Source organism: Pipistrellus kuhlii, unplaced genomic scaffold (assembly GCF_014108245.1).
Source record: "Pipistrellus kuhlii isolate mPipKuh1 unplaced genomic scaffold, mPipKuh1.p scaffold_m20_p_1, whole genome shotgun sequence".
NCBI lineage: Eukaryota > Metazoa > Chordata > Mammalia > Chiroptera > Vespertilionidae > Pipistrellus > Pipistrellus kuhlii.
In genome coordinates this window covers 76,853,846-76,871,622 of record NW_023425404.1, presented here as the reverse complement: position 1 = coordinate 76,871,622, position 17,777 = coordinate 76,853,846, and the positions used below count along the sequence as shown (strand labels likewise).

General features: G+C 44.5%; 1 protein-coding gene and 1 non-coding gene across 8 annotated transcripts in view; one reads left to right on the top strand and one right to left on the bottom strand.

Moving 5' to 3' along the window:
• Nucleotides 1-17,777, bottom strand: part of BEND7 (BEN domain containing 7) — an 80,516-nt gene that overhangs the window by 10,284 nt on the left and 52,455 nt on the right. For all 7 annotated transcript variants that reach the window (XM_045585599.1, XM_036452484.2, XM_045585594.1 and 4 more), the window contains one exon: nt 4,506-4,625. In XM_045585599.1, coding sequence (XP_045441555.1) covers nt 4,506-4,625 — 120 coding nt within the window. The remainder of the gene's footprint in view (nt 1-4,505; nt 4,626-17,777) is intronic.
• On the top strand, nt 3,122-3,248 carry LOC118710509. The gene has a single exon (XR_004985428.1). It is a non-coding gene; the product is annotated as a small nucleolar RNA SNORA30/SNORA37 family (small nucleolar RNA).

The following is a 17,777-nucleotide window of genomic DNA, read 5'->3' as shown; positions in this document are numbered from 1 at the left end:
CGCCAGCCCTGGTGAGACAGGAGGGGACGGCCGCTTCCGCGACCGAGTGGAGAATGTGCCGCCCACCTCAGGCTGGAAGGCGGGGGCACAGGTGGGGCGCGGGGTGGAGAACTGGTTCTTGCTACTTTGGCCCTTTGCCTTTCCTTTGGGCCGAGTATTAAATTTAGGTCTCTTCACTGTGACAACTTTAGATCTCTCTCAAACTTCAATATTAAAGTTAGTGTCCCTTTTAGGGGGATCAATAATCAAATGGAAGTTCTTACATACCCAGCAGTCAAGATCGCCAAGGCAGAATTTAGGCAACACAAGACCAACTTAATCCTAGCAACCACACCGCTCAGGCTACATACTTGAAATCTGATTTAGGATATAAAAACAGAAGAGACACAGCACTCAATATGGTATTGGTGCTTAAGCACTGCTTACTGTGTAAAATGATTGGGCAATTGTCTTTGATAACACTTGTCATTTACTGTAAAATTCCCCCCCCCACCCCCCACCCCAATCCTTTCCTGGAGCCTGAAATCTAAAGGGGCTAAAGGAATACAAAGAGCCTGGCTGGTGTAGCTCAGTGGTTGAGCACCGACCTATGATGCAGAAGGTCACAGTTCAATTCCCGAATGGGGCACAAGCCTGGGTTGCAGGCTCAGTCCCCAGTGGGGAGCATGTGGGAGTCAGCCGATTGATGTTTCTCTCTCATTAATGTTTCTATCACTCCCTCACCTCTCTCTGAGATCAATAAATACATTTAAAAAAATAAAATAAAGTAATACAAGGGGTTTTGTGAGGTGGCCAAGGCTGAGGCTGGCGGCCTCTAGCTAAGAAGGCATAAGAGTCCCAGCTGACAGGAGTGAAAACTCAGTTAGCCTCCCCTGTGAGGTCAGGCAGCATGACACAAGACTCAACCCTTGGCGGAGGAAGGGAGGAGAGAGGAAATTAGGAGGGAACCATGAAGCTGGGGGTGCAGAGAAGGAAATATGAGAAAGAGCTTGAGGAGGAGGAAGAAAGGGCACTCTGGATCCCCTCAGGGGCCCTAAGGATCTTGTTCCAGAGAACAGAGCTCAGGGATGGTGCTGCCCCGTGGGCTTCGGGGTAAGTATTTGAACCTTGAGGAAGGAACTGATGAAAGAACGTTCTCTAGGCTCTCACAGGAACTAGATGAGCTAAACAGTAAGACTTTGCCGTGGACTATTTTTTTTCTTTCCCACTGATCGATTCGCTGGTTCATTTGTTGGTTCCATGCTGGGCCACACGACGTCTGGGACAGGAACATGACTCAGAAGCCATTGTGCTCCTGAGGCTCTCATGGTCCCTGCAACAAGCAGGTGGCCGGCTCCTCCGGCGTCAGAAAACTGAAGTGCTGCACTGCCCGAGAAGGCCGCAGGAGGGAGAACTGCTGCTAGGACAGGCAGAGGGGAGGCATGAGCTGGGCCCTAGCCGTTTGGATCGGTAGATAGAGCATCAGCTTGCGGACTGAAGGGTCCCAGGTTCAATTCCGGTCAAGGGCATGTACCTTGGTTGTGGGCACATCCCCAGTGGGGGGTGTGCAGGAGGCAGCTGATCGATGTTTCTCTCTCAACGATGTTTCTCTCTATCTCTCTCCCTTCCTCTCTGTAAAAAATCAATAAAATACGTTAAAAAAAATGCATGTGTTGGAAAACCTATCATATTTCAGAACAGGGAGTGTCTGAAGATGAGGCTGGTGACTATGAAGAGCCTTGTCTGCCTCACTGAGGGCAGCGGGTAGTGTGTAGAAGGGGATTTTACTCCGGGGGATAGGAAACTAGAAGAAGCATTTAGTTGGGCAGGTGAGACCCGATCTCATTAGCTGAGGCAGAGAATGAAGTCTAGGGTCTCGGGCCATGGCCGTCTCTGGGGCTGCACACCTGAGAGCCACAATGCCGGAACAGTTCACGTGAAGAGTGAGGATTTAGAGTGAGAAAAGAAAGAAGGACAGAAACTTGGGAATGCTGGCTTTAGGAGATGGGTGAAGGAGAGGCAGTGAAGGAGACCGAAGGCATTGCCAGAAAATGTGGAGGAGAAACAAAGAGAATGAAGTCATAGAATCCAAGGGGAGAGAGCTTCAAGAAGGATGAGGTTCCACAGAGTAAAAATCAAGATGGAGGTTAAGTCGGAGTGTTAACATAAATAAAGTGAAATCTGGTCACTGGGATGTGAATGCAACAAGAGCTCACATAGAAATGAGGCCAGAGGGCAAGGGACAATGGATTCTAAAGTGAACTGGGATGGGGGAGCCCACTCAGGGATGCAAATCTACTTAGAAGAATTTTGACCAAAAATAATGGGAGAAAGAGAAGGTAGTGGCTTTAAGAAGTGGCAAGGATAAAGGAGTTGTTTTGCCTTTGGTTGGCTACGGGAAGGAAGATAAGGTTATGAACATTTTTTGAGTATCATTACGTGTCAGTTCTCTGTTTCTGGCAATACTTACATTGTCTAATTCTATCTCTGAAAACATCCCTGAGGTAGCTGTTAGCCGTGTTATATATAAATGAAGAATGCAGGGCTGCCAGGGGTTGAAAAATTTGTCCAAAAGTTCCAGGAATTTGTAAATGGCAGCTCAGGGCTAGGACTTCAAACCGGTTCTCTCCACTCTATCATGCTCTGTGATGCGTAGTAATGAAGGAGAGGAGGCAGGGAACACTGAGGGACTGGGGAGGATGACCAGATCATTTATCCAAGTCTGAAACCTTGGAGAGTGAAAGGAGCCTTATTAATAGTTATGCTGGGACAGCAGTGGGACAGCAAGGCTGCCCAGGCATGCAGACTGCCGGTCCCCACGGGGATGCGAGGACCATGGGCTAAGACTGAGCGACCTCCACCGTCAGGCACTGCCGTGTATGACGTAATCTCAAAGAAGCTACACTAGCTTCATTTGTAAAGACATTCGTGTACACCATGTGTCTGAGCCTCTCAACTCTGAGGTAGGCTTTGTTTTTATGTCCACTTCATGAGAGGGACACTGGGGGTTAGAAAGATGGGTGACGTGTCCAGAGCAGGTAAAGAGCAGCCGTAACACTTGAAACCAAATGTTCTGATCCCATTATGACTTATTATCTGATATGATAATACATATTTTTTCCAATTAAAAATATTAGTAGTCATAGCACTTTCACAGGTCCTCCCCAGGCAGCGGGGCCAGGATTTGGTAGCTGGTGCTGAAAGAAAACCGTGAATGCATCCTTCTCCTGGGACTGTGCCAGTGGTAGCTGTCACTCAATGGCACAGAGGGGGGAAAAATTAGTCTATTGCTCTTTATAAAAAGAGCATCAATTAAATGTAAAAGAAAACGATTTTTTATTTTTAAAAAATCATCCAAAGCTAAATATTTTCTTTTTCAGACATGACCTTGGGACCTCGTGCTTTGTAAATTGCTTATATGACTCTATCACAGGTAGGTCAGGGGATGCTCAGGTGGAGCTTACATAGGTGACCCCATAGCTGAACATTTTAGAGTCCTAGTAGTGACTTTCAGAGAAAAGGGCCATAAGGTTTTTCATACTGAAAATCACTTAGTCCCTGAGGCCCATGTGTCTCAGTGATGCTGCCAGGGTCTTCCCAGCCTGTGCCAGGAGCTCTCCTGAGGCCGACAGCTGTGCTCCTCCACCGCTGGTCACCGTGACTACCGCTCACTGCGAGTCCCCAGACTTTAGGGCTGGTGAGTGACATGGCCTCATGCACTGTACTGCTTACTCATGGATCCCATGCCACCCAAGCCTGTAACATATCAGCACCTCAGGTATGTCTCAGACTTGAGCTGCAGAGCACAGGTGGTTCTGAGCAGGGCAGACACTTAAGTTTGATCAGGATTTTAAAAATAGAGAGAAAAATAGAGGTTTGCGACCGCCTGGAGGTGATTATTTTTATGTGATAGCGGAAAACTGACATCAATGGGACGCCTCACTGCTACACCGGCTCTCTGTCACTGGGGAGGCGGAGACTTCAAATGACTGAGTAGTCATAATTCAATCTGTGTTCACTTTTCCTGGAAGAAATTCCAGAATCACCAAGCCCAGATGAAAAAATGTTTTAAAATAAATATTTGACTTAAAATCTCTATTTCATGTGGTGTTTCAGGTGGAATGATGTGTGTGTGTGTGTGTGTATGTTTTTACCTTAAATAAATGAAACATTTTATAAAGTTAGGCAGATTCAAACAAACAAAAATCAATAGGCAAGGAAAGCAAATCACAACAGAGACTGCCTTTCCTCTGTAAGAATGTAAGCCCACAGACGAGGTTAGCAATCTTTCCCCTTTGTACTGTTCAGAGTGAATGGCCTGATATATTTTCACTATTTAATCTTCAGGTGAGTTTCAAAACTCATTTGAATAAGACTTTAAAAAACAAAACCACGGCATGTTATGTAGCACATCTCCTTCAAAAGCCAAGGGACAGCCGAGCACCCGAGAGCAAAGCTTGCACTTTGCAATGCCTGAGAGCTCAATGCAGGGCTCCTGTAACTGTTTTCTCACAGTGTGTCCGTACCTGAGCCTCTTTTTAACCTCCTTCTGGCCAGTTTAATTTGATCCTGTAGAATCTGTACCCAGTCTCTCGGGCCAGGAAGTTTATCCACATGATTAGCAGTACAGTACTTTTCTGTGAAGACTGAAAGAAAACGTGAAATATTGTTAAATGCTTCAACAAGTAAAACAGGCAGATCCAAAATAGAAATATATCAAAAGAAGAACATACATATATATATATATATTGCTAAAGACAAGGGTTCTGCACTAGATAGCTTCATTATCCATATTACACCCCTGTGGTGGGGGTGGAGCTTGGCAGGGCCCTGACTATAAAATGTACTGGGCTTCAAAATGAAACCAGCTCTGCACAGTATTTTTTATGGGAAGTGCCTTTTCTAAAGTGCCTTATGGAAAGTGCTCCATGTCCCTGAATATGTCTTATGAGCAGAGAAAACGCTTCCTATGGGTCCTCTGGCCCCATGACAAAATTCAACAACTGTATTAAAACATTTCACCTTTTAACTAATTCAAAACCTTATGCAAAATTATACAAAAAAGATGATGTTCTCATGGTTACTTCTACTAACTCAATCAGTTCTCAGAATAAATAGAATGTAATTGTATCTTTTTTAAAGATAAATTTTCATTGATTTCAGAGAGACGAGGGAGAGGCAGAGATAGAAACCCCGATGGGAGAGCCTGTGACCTCCTGGCGCAAGGACAGATGCTCAACCCACTGAGCAACACCCGCTGGGCAGAATGCAGTTGTATCTCAATGAAAGTTCCAATTGTATATCGAGTCAACTCTTGCGACACTCTATTGGCTTCTGGGAAAGAGCTATCTATTAAGCACAAAAGAAACTATGGAGGATGACAGAGAGGCCAGCCATGATCTGACTGCACAGACAGGAGCTGCGTGGACGCTGCTGCTCCGCACGCCATTCCTGAGCGCTTCCCAACGTGCCCTCCTCTCTGTGGGTCAAGACCAAGTGTGCGCTCACAGGCCGCTGCCCGCTTGGTGTCTGTAAGATGTGGCCCGGCTGGCATGGCTCACGGCTGACCTATGAACTAGGTCACCATTCGATTCCTGGTCAAGGCATGTGCCTGGGTTGCGGGCTCAATCCCGAGTCGAGCAAAGGTTCTCTCTCATTATTGATGTTTCTATCTCTCTCCCTCTCCCTTCCTCTCTGAAGTCAATAAAAACATATTTAAAATGTTGGTAATTCTAATGTTTTAAAGGCTTCTTTTAAAAAGAAATGACAAAGGAAAATGTTGATAGATTCAACTACTCTGTAAAACTATAAAATTTCTATTGAGTAGAAAATAAACACCACATTAGAATGAGAGAAGCTAACTGCGCTAAACGTAACTGAGAAGGTTCAATATCTATCACCATACAAAGCGCTCACTCAAACAGAAGAGCAACTTCAAAAGTCTCTATAGTTAACCAACAGTATTTAGCATTAGGAAAAATGTTCAACAAATCCGTAAGCTCCCAAATTGCAAAAACACATTTTATACCTACTAAATGAGAAGAGCAATGTTACAAAGCTAATACTTAATATTGATAAAATTGTGCGGGCCTGGCATAGTCAATCATCACTGTTGGCATAAGCTGGCAAAACCTTTCTGGAAATAAGATAGTAATATATAATCAGAGGCATAAAACTGTTACACTTTTGCATTGGAAATCTTACTCCTAGAAATTTATCCTAAGGAAATAATCTGAAAGAAGGAAAACATCCACACACAAATGTAAAGAACCCAGTCGTGCGGGAGGACCTGGGTGGCAGGGGAGGATGGATCTGGGAGGGAGAGGAGGATGGATCTCTTTGAGGAAGCTACTGCCATGTCAGTTAGGGCTGCGTGAGTGAAGACGGACAGGTGACCAGAACTATATATGGAACAGGTATTTCTGCTCAATCACATGACCTGGCAACTATAGCAGAAAGGGAGGTTTGTGAGGGCAGAGGCAGGTGTATTAGGCTTGGTTTGGGACATGTTGAGTTTGGGTCCCCATCCCTATACAGAAGCCTACAGTTCAGGGAAGGGTCCAGGCTGGTACCAGTTTGACAGGCACAAACATACACGTGGGAGTTGAAATGAGAGAAAAAAACCTTAACCAGGGAGAGCCCATGGAGTGAACAGAGCGCCGGGCCAAGCACAGAGCAGCGAGAACCCCAGTGGTTGAATGGAGATTAAGGCACAGGGGTCCATGGAGGACCCTAGGATGGGCCAGAGTGTGGAGACACAGAGGGGATCCTGTACAGCCAGCGAGTGGTGCTGACAGAGGAGGACCCACAGTTTAAGTGCAGAGGGAGGGCCAAGAAGGGAGGCTTGGAAAGTGTCCACTGAGGGTCATCAAGGAATAGTGGGGTGGCCACAGAGGACACACTCAAAAAATGGGGTTCAGTGGAGGAAGGGAGAGAAGGGCTGCCAGGGGAGGAGGGCTGAGGGCCGGGAAACCTGAGCATGCCATCAGGCTGATGGAAACAGCCACGTTGTGCGGGAAGACAGGATCCAGGAAAAAGGGAACCATCAAAGGGGAGGGTCAGGCTAAAAACGGAGGGTCACCCTCGAACAGGAGGGGCTTCTTCCTCTGGCCCCAGAGGAAGGGAAGACGGGCAGGCTGAGAAGTGGCTACCAGCTGGAGCAATCACTCCCAAGACCTCCTTGCATGTCCGGTGCGGGGAATGGAGAGTGTGGGGAAAGTCTGGGGCAGAACAGGAGTCGGAAAGCAGCAGACTGAGGATGTGAGGACACCAAGCAGGCCTGTGGAGTTGGCAACAGCCTGTGGGGGCAGGCGGTTTCCCCCAGGGCACTCTGCAGCTCCTCTTTGAGAGCGGAGCCACCGGATGGTGGGGCTGCTCCTGGGTTGGAGTCTAGCGGGATGGTCTTGGCAGAAGTGCAGGGATACAAAGCACCTGGAGATGCCTGCCACCTGGAATGAACGACCTCAGCTTTCCTCGCTCCCCCTTCCCACACAAACCTGGAACGAAGTAATGCAGGAAAAGGCTCGCAGGCCTGGAAGAATCTAGAGACCATGGGATGGAAACACCAACAGGGTTGGCAAGGCGGTGCCGTGGAGTGAGGGCAGTTGGGAGTGCGGTGCTGAGTGTCCGTGGCAGCGAGCAGCCCTGGGTGGGAATGCTAAGGCGTGCTCACGGGTGGGGCTGAGGGAGTCAGGTGAATGCAGTCGAGGTGAACGTCACTGGGGATGAGGTCGGCATACTGCTGGCTGGGGCCATACTGCTGGTCCATCAGATGGACCTTTCACGTGAATGGGGAAGTTTTCCTTGATGGCAGGGCGACGGGGGAGTGCGAGGCAGAGATGTAGCTGTGGTGGAAACCTTAGAGGAGAGGACCCAGCTCAGCCCAACTGAGCAGAGGAGTGATGGTTAGGAAGCAGAATTAAAGATCAGGGGAAACACCACTCAGGCTGCCCAGTATATGAGATGTGGGATGGGAGATACACAGAAGGAACAATGCCTCGGGGATGGGGTTTGCTTTAGAATCTCCCACACCGGGTTACAGGCACCTCAGGGTCTTCATTGATTTTGGACCCCCACAGCACCTACAACAGTACTTTGTACCAAGAACACAATAAACATTTGATTTGTATTTAGCACCCTATTCGTTTACTTGAAGGTGTGTACCACCGAAAGAACTGAATACACTGTCTTAGCAGATAAACATCTCCCCCCTTGCAATATTATTTATTTAGTTAATTTCCATAGCAAGCCCTCTTCCCTTAGGTTGTGAGATGCAGGGGTACAAATTAGCATCCATTAGTAGATTTGGGTTATGCCCACATCAAAATGACGCCCAGCCACTGCGTGTGCCAACAGTCGGGTTAGGAGAGCCAGCGGGAGCCTGAATGCTGCTCCCACGCGGGGAGGAGCTTCCGATAGATCTTTTGAATCCAATCGTGCGCTCAGGTATTCGGTCACTCCTAGAAAGGCAACCATCTCTGGTTGTTTTTTTTCTCTTCAGTTAAAACCCACTCAGCTTCAATAAGAAGCCAGGAAGCCTCTGCCGCCCGCATCTGTGTCTGACATCACTGAAGGCACAGCATACGGCTGCTTGGAAAACACCTGCACAACAAATAGTTCCACTGCGCCTGCTGCTGACATTCTATTTCTGGGGTCACATTCATACTTAAAAGCGACTTTTACCTGGAATCCATCTGCCGAAGAAGAAATCCTATTCTGTTGCAAGTGCAGATGAGGCCTTAGGCCAAAATATTGTGATTGTATTGACCTGAAAACGCTCAATATGCCACGTGAATAGCAGTATCGAGTAAGCAGAATATATTTTTGCTATCTGATTCTATAGCTAAAGGTCAAGCTATTATCCTGGTAACAGTTCCATTAGGAGTAATGATGTGAAAAGAGGTACTGCATTAATGTACTGGGGTTCCTACTATGTTAATTGCGGCTCGTTCAGAATCATAGCAGAACAATCTGCATTCATCCTTAGAATGCAATAGGTCCTAAAAAGAAATTTTCTTCCTTTCCTATTTTACATATTAAGGGGAAGCAAGGGCTAATTTCAAACAAGCCCAAGTAATCTGAACAAGTGGATGAAGGCCAACAATTTAAAAAGAGTTAAAGCATCTTCTCTGCTTAATATAATTTGAGGTCCCAAGGCACAAAGAATGTGTTAAATCACTGGAGAAATGACAAATGTTCAATTTGATCTGTACATGAATAATGACTTTTCTCAGCTGTTTGCATTCAATTGAGCCATGCTCTTTAACTGCATATAAATAATGAACAGGCTAGTGGTGGCTGAGCAGATCCTCCCACCCCCAGGAATGTGGCATATATCATAATCATCAATGAACACAGCAGAGGGTGGCGTGTCTGAATGCAACACGCTGAGAACAGAGCAGCCTGGCCGGGTTCCCCCAGCAGCTGTGTGTGCACACAGCTCCGTGAGGACTCTATCAGATTTGTCTGGCTCTCTGTGCTGGGAAAAGCAGAATATGGGATGGGTTTTTAAAGGCAGTCATCGGATCATACAGACATTTAAAGGGGCAGGAGTACACAGCAGAGCTTTAATTTCATTGTGAAATCCTCTAATAAGGCAAAAACTCTGGCCAGAGCGAGTGCCCAACTTCCGATCTGATGACTCAGTTTTAACTTCTGGTCAAATGGACAAGTGAAAGTCAGGCTGCTCAGGCAGAACTGACAGCTGGGCTGTCACTACATCAGCTAACTCCCAGATTGAGGGGCACTAGGGACGAGTGAGGAAGATCTGTCTGCAGTGGAGTCCTGTGGCTGGGTGAGCGAAGGAGAGGGAACCCGGGGACCAGCCCACACACGGAGGAGGGGGAGACCAAGCTCCCTGCAGGCGCCTGGTTTCCACCTCCTCACACGGAGGGCATGGAAAATAGCACCCCTCCCACACCTTCCTCTTTCCTTTCACTCTTTTAAAGCTGTGACTTCAAAGGTCCCTAAGCCAAGCACTTTCTATCTCATTTAATCCTCACGGGAACCCGATGGAGAAGGTTTTGTGATCCTGTATGACTGATTAAAAAAAAAAAAAATCAAGGTAGAGCAGTTTACATAACTGGCCTCAGAGGGCACAGCCAATAGGGGTTATTTTCCATATAAGTGAAACATTCATTTTACGTTGCAAATGAGCACACAGATTCTGCAAAAGTGGTTGAATTCTAAATATAAGCAAACCGATAGCTAAGGTAATACTTGCACGTGAAAGAAAGTTGCGAACACTGGTGTGACTTCCCACTGCCTGAGAGAGCGTGGCAGGCGAGGAGCGGGGCGGGGCCCGTGGCAGGGAAGCCAGAGGGAGCTGTGCGGGTATTACCAGCTTGAGATGACGACTCTGGTCCCAATTTTATATGGTTCCAATAGAGTATATATTTTCTTTGATGATATCATGGTGCTTCATTTCCCCTATTTCATAGAGCTGAAACCTATAAATTATAGGCTTGCCACCCATTCTCATAATTTATTAAAATTATAATGAACCTGGCACTCCAGGCACTAGGAGAGAAAGGAAAGAGCTAGAATAAGTCTGGCTCCACTGGAAGGCCTTAATGTGCTCCATATCTTGGTGCAGTTGTTACTGACCTAGGGACCGGCTCTCAGCTGTGCGGGTTCAGAAATTATCAGAGCAGCAGGGGCTCAAGCCTAGAAACCAGCTCACAACTAAACCTGCAAGAGATTGACAAATAAACTAGGATGGCAGTTAACTGATGTGGAATGGGGCTGATTATCTTTCTAGCATCTGGAACATTGGATATCATCATCCAGCTCTCCCACTTTTTGGAATTGAGGTGCTGGAAGGAAGGTTGCTGGGTGAGAATCAGAGGTTGCTGAATGGTGTGGGGCTGCCCACGCCCAAGGGTGCCTCTGGGAAACTGCCCATCCCTGGTCCTGCTGCCATCTGGGCAGGAATGTTCACATCAGTGCCCTCCAAGCCAGAGCCTGACTGCAGCAGAGAAGGGCACTTGAGCTCAGGAAAGCCAGGCCACAGACTGCCTCAAGGATGAGGACCCTCTGGCATCCTCCTCAGAGGAACAGGCAGTGAGGAGATGAGCAGGAGAGCTATGGGGTGATACCGTGAGCAGCCCCGACACCTTGTGCAAACCCAAGACTATATGGGGGCAGAAGCAAAGCGGAAGAAGCCAGCTGAAGAGGAGAGGGTGAGGCACATGTGCGGAGAGCTGTAGGGAGCCGGAGGGACTGGCTGAGGCAGGAGAGGCAGGGATGCAGAGCATAGGCAGGCCTGTGAGTAGCCTCCATCAGCCTCACAGACTTCCTGTTTCCTAAGAGAACCTGAGTGACGCCCTGCTTCTTGAGAGCATTTTATAGGGGATGAAGCATAGTCTGATTCATTTTTTTTAAGCTTGATTCTTATTCCAGCATCGATGGCCTGTCAGTGACCACTACAATGCCTGGTCCCCTGGCACCGAGTGGGCCCCGACAAGCGCCTGTGCCTTTCGGTGGCCGGACCCTGTGCACACAGACCTTCAGGGCACATCCCGAGTCAAGGCCTCAGAGCATCTGCTGAGGTGCAGTTACTTCAGTGCGGGGTTTATCGCACCTGCTTGTGTTGTTCTTATTAAGAGCAATGCCAGTGGATGATGTCTTCTGACCTCATACAGAGACTGGGGTGCTTCACATCCAGCACCTGAACCCTACTTTTTTATTATAAAAACAACATGCATTCATGCGAGAAGTATCTACCCAGCACCCAGCAGACTATGCCAGGCACCAGTGAACAGACAGTCCCTTGTCCTCAAAAGACTTTGAGTGAAATGCGGGATGAAGGCAAATGAAGTCAAGAGGAGGGTAAAGCGAAGCTGCTCTTACAGAAGTGGGTACAGGACGCACAGAGCAGGGCATGGGGCCACTCCTGGTGGGGGTCGTGTGTGGGGAAAGCTGCTGAGTAAAGTGGTGGCTGAGCTGAAACCCAAGGAACAGGGGAGGTTAGACGAAGAGTGGGAGAGGAGGAGGATGTTCAGTGTGCTTGCCCTGCGGGATACGGAGCAAGGCAGGCTCAATAGCTGGGAAGCTCAGGTTCCTGACCCTGTAAGGGAAGAGAGAAGGAGGTCCTGGACCTGCATGGGGAGGTTAAGACCGAAGCCTCTGCAAGAGCTGAGACCTGGAAAGGCTGCACCACAGGGAAAAGGGAACCATCTACCCACCACTTCAAGGAGCTCTGTCTAGTCCTTGGAGGGAGGAAAAGTGTCCTTGGAGAATTCTAATGCTTGGCCTGGAATTTGAAATTATATACCCTGTATAAACGAACATAAGCAGTGCTGTTGATAGCTCTGGGCTCCAGACAAAAGGAAATGCAAAACTTCTTCTACAAACTGGGCCCCAACAGTTTCTCATGGCAAGCAAAACAAACACAGGCCCACTGCAGATGAGCTCATATGTGAAAATAGTGCAATACATAAAGAAAAAATCTGCTATAAGCAAGAGTCGGTCGACTCAAGAAAATCAGGATTAAATCCCCAATAATTTAAGGCAATGGAATTACAAAGTAAGTATGTTTAAAATGATGGAAGATATTAAAGAACTTAGGCCATTAAGAAAACAATGAGGCTGAGTTAAAAAAGAACTTATAGAAATTAAAAATATAGCAACTGAACTTTAAAAAGTCAATAAGTTAATATCACTGAATAGAGAAGGGAGAGAAATTTGAAGAATTACCCAGAATGTAGTACCAAGAGATGGAGAGATGGGAAATATAACAATCAAATTAAGAGACATGAAAGATGGAATAAAAATGTCTCTAACTAATGAATGTGTTAACTAATGGATGTTTCAAAGGGAGTGAAATAAAGGAGTAAAGACAAAATTTGAAGAGATAGATGAAAAATTATCGGAATAGGAACATTTGGTTTCAAGAAGCACAACAACCAAGCAGATGAATAAAAATGAAGATATATCTACAGGTAAAATAAATAAACTGGAGAATGCCAAAGGCAGATAAATCTTAAAGGCAACTACAAAGAAAAAACAGATTATCTACAAAGAATAACAGACCAATGGATTCACAAAAGCAACGAAATCTAGAAAACAGTGGAATATTTTCAAATTGCTCTGAAAAAAGTCCTCCATCTAGAATTACCTAACTAAACTCCACATCATACAATAGTGAGGATGAAATAAAGAAGTTTTCAGGGAAAAAATGGAAAGAATATACCACAGAGACCCTCAATGAAGTAATTACTAAGGTTGTACCGAGGGAAAAGACAACAAGAGCAGAGGAAGCATTCGGAGGCTGGAAAGAAGAGAGGACACGGCCGATAAGACATTAAGAATGATTACAGCCGAAACCGGTTTGGCTCAGCAGTAGAGCATTGGTCTATGGACTGAAAGGTCCCAGGTTCGATTTCGGTCAAGGGCATGTACATTGGTTGCGGGCACATCCCCAGTGGGGGGTGTGCAAGAGGCAGCTGGTCAATGATTCTCTCTCATTGACATTTCTAGCTCTCTCTATCTCTCCCTTCCTCTCTGTAAAAAAAATAAATAAAATATATATTAAAAAAAAGAAAAAAAAGAATGATTACAGTGCCAGTCTCATGAAAACTGTAGTATTGGCCGAGTTAGGTCACAGACCAAGTGTCAAGATGTGAAATGGGAGCTCAATATATGACAGAAGTAAAATTAAAATTCATGTAAAAAAAAAAAAAGGGATGGTGTTAGAATGATCAACTACCCACAGAGAAACATATATTAAACCCTCCCCTCACAGTTTACGCAAAAGTAACAAATGATAAAACTTCGCAATTGTTAGAAAAAATTTAAGAGAATATCATTATATAATTGGGGTAGGGAGACTTTCTTAAAACAAGCACATAAATATGGCAAAGCATAAAATAACCTGACTTTTACACTGAACTTTGGTATGGAAAACAGACATTATATGCAAAGTTTTCACAAGTTGAAAAATAAGAAAAGATATTAGCAACATCTAGAACTGAAAAAATAATTATATAAATAAATAAGACAGCAACAACCTAATGGAAAAGTTGGGAAAGGGTGGAAATTCACAGAGGAAACTAACCAAATACTAATACATATGAAATAATGCTCAACTTCATTAATAATCAGGGAACCCAAAAGTGAAGTGCCATTTGATATTAGACTGGCAAAAATTAAAGTATGTTAACACCAGATGTTGGCAAGAATGAGGAAAAATAGGATTTCTTATACATTGCTGGTGGATGATGAATGATATTGGTGACTTTAGAGAGCCATTTGGCAATGCCTACTGAGGCTGAAGATGCGTGTCCGTGTGGCTCAGCTCCACTCCTGGTGTGTCCCCTAGAGGCTGTAACACCTGAGCCCAGCAGACACGAGTTTGACTGCACTGCTGCCACAGGAAATTGTGAAAAAGGAGAGGCAACCTGCCTCTGTTCACAGAAGACTGGAGAAAGAAATTGCTTTATTTGTATGAATAAATCTTGATTAAAAGGACACCAAGTTGCAAAAGTACAGCATGAGGATGTGTACTAGTATATAGATTCATAAATTCACAAACTAATAGTAAATGTGATTTATATTTAGTGAAATAGAAAAATACAAACGAGAAAGTTTCACATCAACTTTAGGTAACTCTGGAGCAAGGAGAAAGGGAATAGATGGTACAGGATCATTTTGATTCTTACTCAAAACAATATCTACAAAGGAAGGCAGGTATGAAGCAAATATAACATCTGCCTTAGATCCCAGTGGTAAGGTGGAGAGAAAATGAATCCTGGAAAATGTCTCCAACATATTCAAGATGAAGAGGAATATAATTTCCACTTCTGACCTAAAGATGACTGCTAGCAGGAACAAGTGTCATTCTTCAACCAGTGTCTGAATAAATCAAGAAATTTCTCGCAGGATAATGCTGTGAAAATGTCGACACTGACCAGATGTCAAGTATATGTCTTACATATGCTCTCTGCTGGGGTAAGCACTAAGAGCTATCTTTAAGAGAGAGCTGGAGTCAAAACGGTGAAGACATAAGGCCATCATCCTGCAGGTCTCACCTGAAATGTGACCTTCTGAGTCAAGGTCTCCCTGAGTTTGTTAACCAGTGGTTTTTAAATAATAACATCTACTGATCACCTCAACCTTAAACTCATCAGGGGCAGAGACTAGTGCTCCCTTGCTCTTGCCTGGCACACAGGTGTGGCATAGAGGTGGTTCGTGAAAGAATAAACCCAAGAAACCCTTTTTCGCTACTGTGTCTGGATTTGAAAGGATGGGAGAAAGAATTCCTTTGATAAACAGCCATAGGTCTTGAACATACTGAGCCCTGAAGTTCATTTCAGGTTTGATTTAACAATAAGATTTAGCAGATGCACCTAAACTGAAATCTTTAAATTAAAGGGAAAGGAAATACAGTAACACACACAAGAGTACACTTATTGATGAAATTAGAATACCCTACTGAATTATGTATGCAGAGGGACTGCAGGGCAGTCAGTGGTCAAGTTGAGTAAAAGCTGACCATGATGACCATCGAGTACAAGTGCCGATCCTTGTACGGGGCTGTCACTTCCAGTTGGTTGTTGTAATGAAAAAGGCCCTAAAGATCCATACAATTGATTCCTAGTCATATTTATTTCATTCTATTGGTTTACTTTTGAGAATCAGGACAAAAATTATTAAACACAGAATCTCTGAACTGGAAGAGACTTTAAAATTTAGCCAAGCCTACCTGTGTTTTTAAATTTTTAAATTTCTTTTCATTTCTTTTTTTTTTTTTTTTTTTTTTTCTTTTTTTTTTTTTTTTTTTTTTTTTTTTTTTTTTCAAGAGAAGGTAATGTTTCAAGATTTTAAATGGCAGAGTCAGGGATAAGTCCATATCCTACAATGCTCCTTTCACTGTCTCCAAACCAGTGGGACTTTGAGATTTGAATGATCTTGTTTAATCAGCGAGATCCTCAAGTATTTGAGGCCAGAGTCATCTGGAGGGAAAGAACAACATCCTTGTCTTCCTTTGTTCGGTTTTTAGTACAATGGCACCTCTGTCTAAAACAGTGCCTTCAGTGGTTCCTCAAATTAAAGTTAATTTTAATTTTCTTCAATTTATGAAAGCCCACAGCAGAGCTTATTTATAATACAGCTATTAGGAACATGATGGGCACTTTCTTTTGGCCAGATGAGTTACAACGTATATTTCGCGGGCATAAATTATATCTGCTAAATATTAAGATCTGGGCAACAACAAGGTCTGATGTAATGGTACCTTATTCTTTACCCCTTTTTTTTTTTGGCAAAGAGACATGCTTCAGAGATTGATAGAAATTCTACTTGGAAGGCATCTTAGACAGTACAACTCATTTATTTTATAGACCAGTAACTGAGGCTCAAGTGAAATAAAACTGAAAAGATTGGGAATCATCAACTCCCATAGTTACTAGGGAAGTGGCATAAAACCACAAGTACACTAACGCTCCTCTTTGCAAAGCACAGCTTAACAGAATACATCTGTTTCTATAGGTTCTTTATATAAATGGAAGAGAAAGTTCTGGGCTTTTCTCTCAGCTTTTCTAGCTAGAGTTTCTTGGTATATAAACTTTACCAGTCATTCCGTGAGGTACTGAGTTCATCCAATGGCCAGAAGCCTGGAAGTAATAGCCACAGTACCAGAGTAAGCTATGACAGTCAGGAAGTTCAGGCACCATCCTGTCCCTCACAACTACCCCAATTCAGAGACGGCCAAGGTGGGAAGAATAAGAACGGTGAGTCAGGAGAGCAGTGGTGGAGATGGGGTCCTGTCTATGAGAATCCGGTTGTCCAGTCAATACACTCTTCCCATCCCTGCCACCATCAGGGTGAAGATGCTGAGCGGTGGGAACAGGCTGATGCCTTACAAGAAGGATTTTGTTTTCTGTTCTTTTTTAATGGTGACAACTCCCTTCTAATTGAGATTAGCTCTAGGAAAATTTTAGGCTGATTATAAAGAAATTCTCAAATATTTCTTTGATACTCTCTCTCTGAGGCACAAAGTTGCTATGATGACGTTTAAAAAACACAAGGATGGATAAGGACACCAATGTATCAAGTCTTGAGATGGTAAAAAACAGGAAATGGCACATTAAACCTGCTTATGATTTTATTATTGGGTTTAAATAAAAATCTCACAATGCAATTATTATACTTTAACCTTCTGAAGATTACTTTTTGAAAAAATGCATGATAAACTTCCAATTGCATATTGTGTAAGTTCCTCTTTTATAACTAACAATCAATGCTTTTAGAGTCCCCACTGAATACAAATTGGGTTTGTATGTGGATCCCCTTGATATTGTCGAGATCTATATCACCCTGAAATGCTGTGCATCACTTAATTTCAAATCTTCAAACTTCTATTCTGCCTGCTTGATTTTGGCTGCCTCCTTTCAACTTGGTGTGGAGAAGTTGTGTGGCTATCTTGGTATTTGTGTCCTGCATATCCAGTGGAGTGGAGTGGACTTTTGATTTTTAAGAAACCACCTTTTTCAGTGAAGGTAAATTGATTGCTTGATTTCCCCCATCTCTCCTTCATGTTTTTATTTAAAATGTTTTTATTGATTTCAGAGAGAGGAAGGGAGAGGGAGAGAGAGAAACATCAATGATGAGAGCGAATCATTGATTGGCTGCCTCCTGCACACCTCCTACTGGGGATTGAGCCTGTAACCCTGGCAAGTGCTATGATTGGGAATGCAACTATGACCTCTGGATCATAGGTCAGTGCTCAACCACTGAGCAACACTGGCTGGGCATCCCTCCTGTATTTCTTAATCGTTAGTTCTGTGAGTGGCACTGTT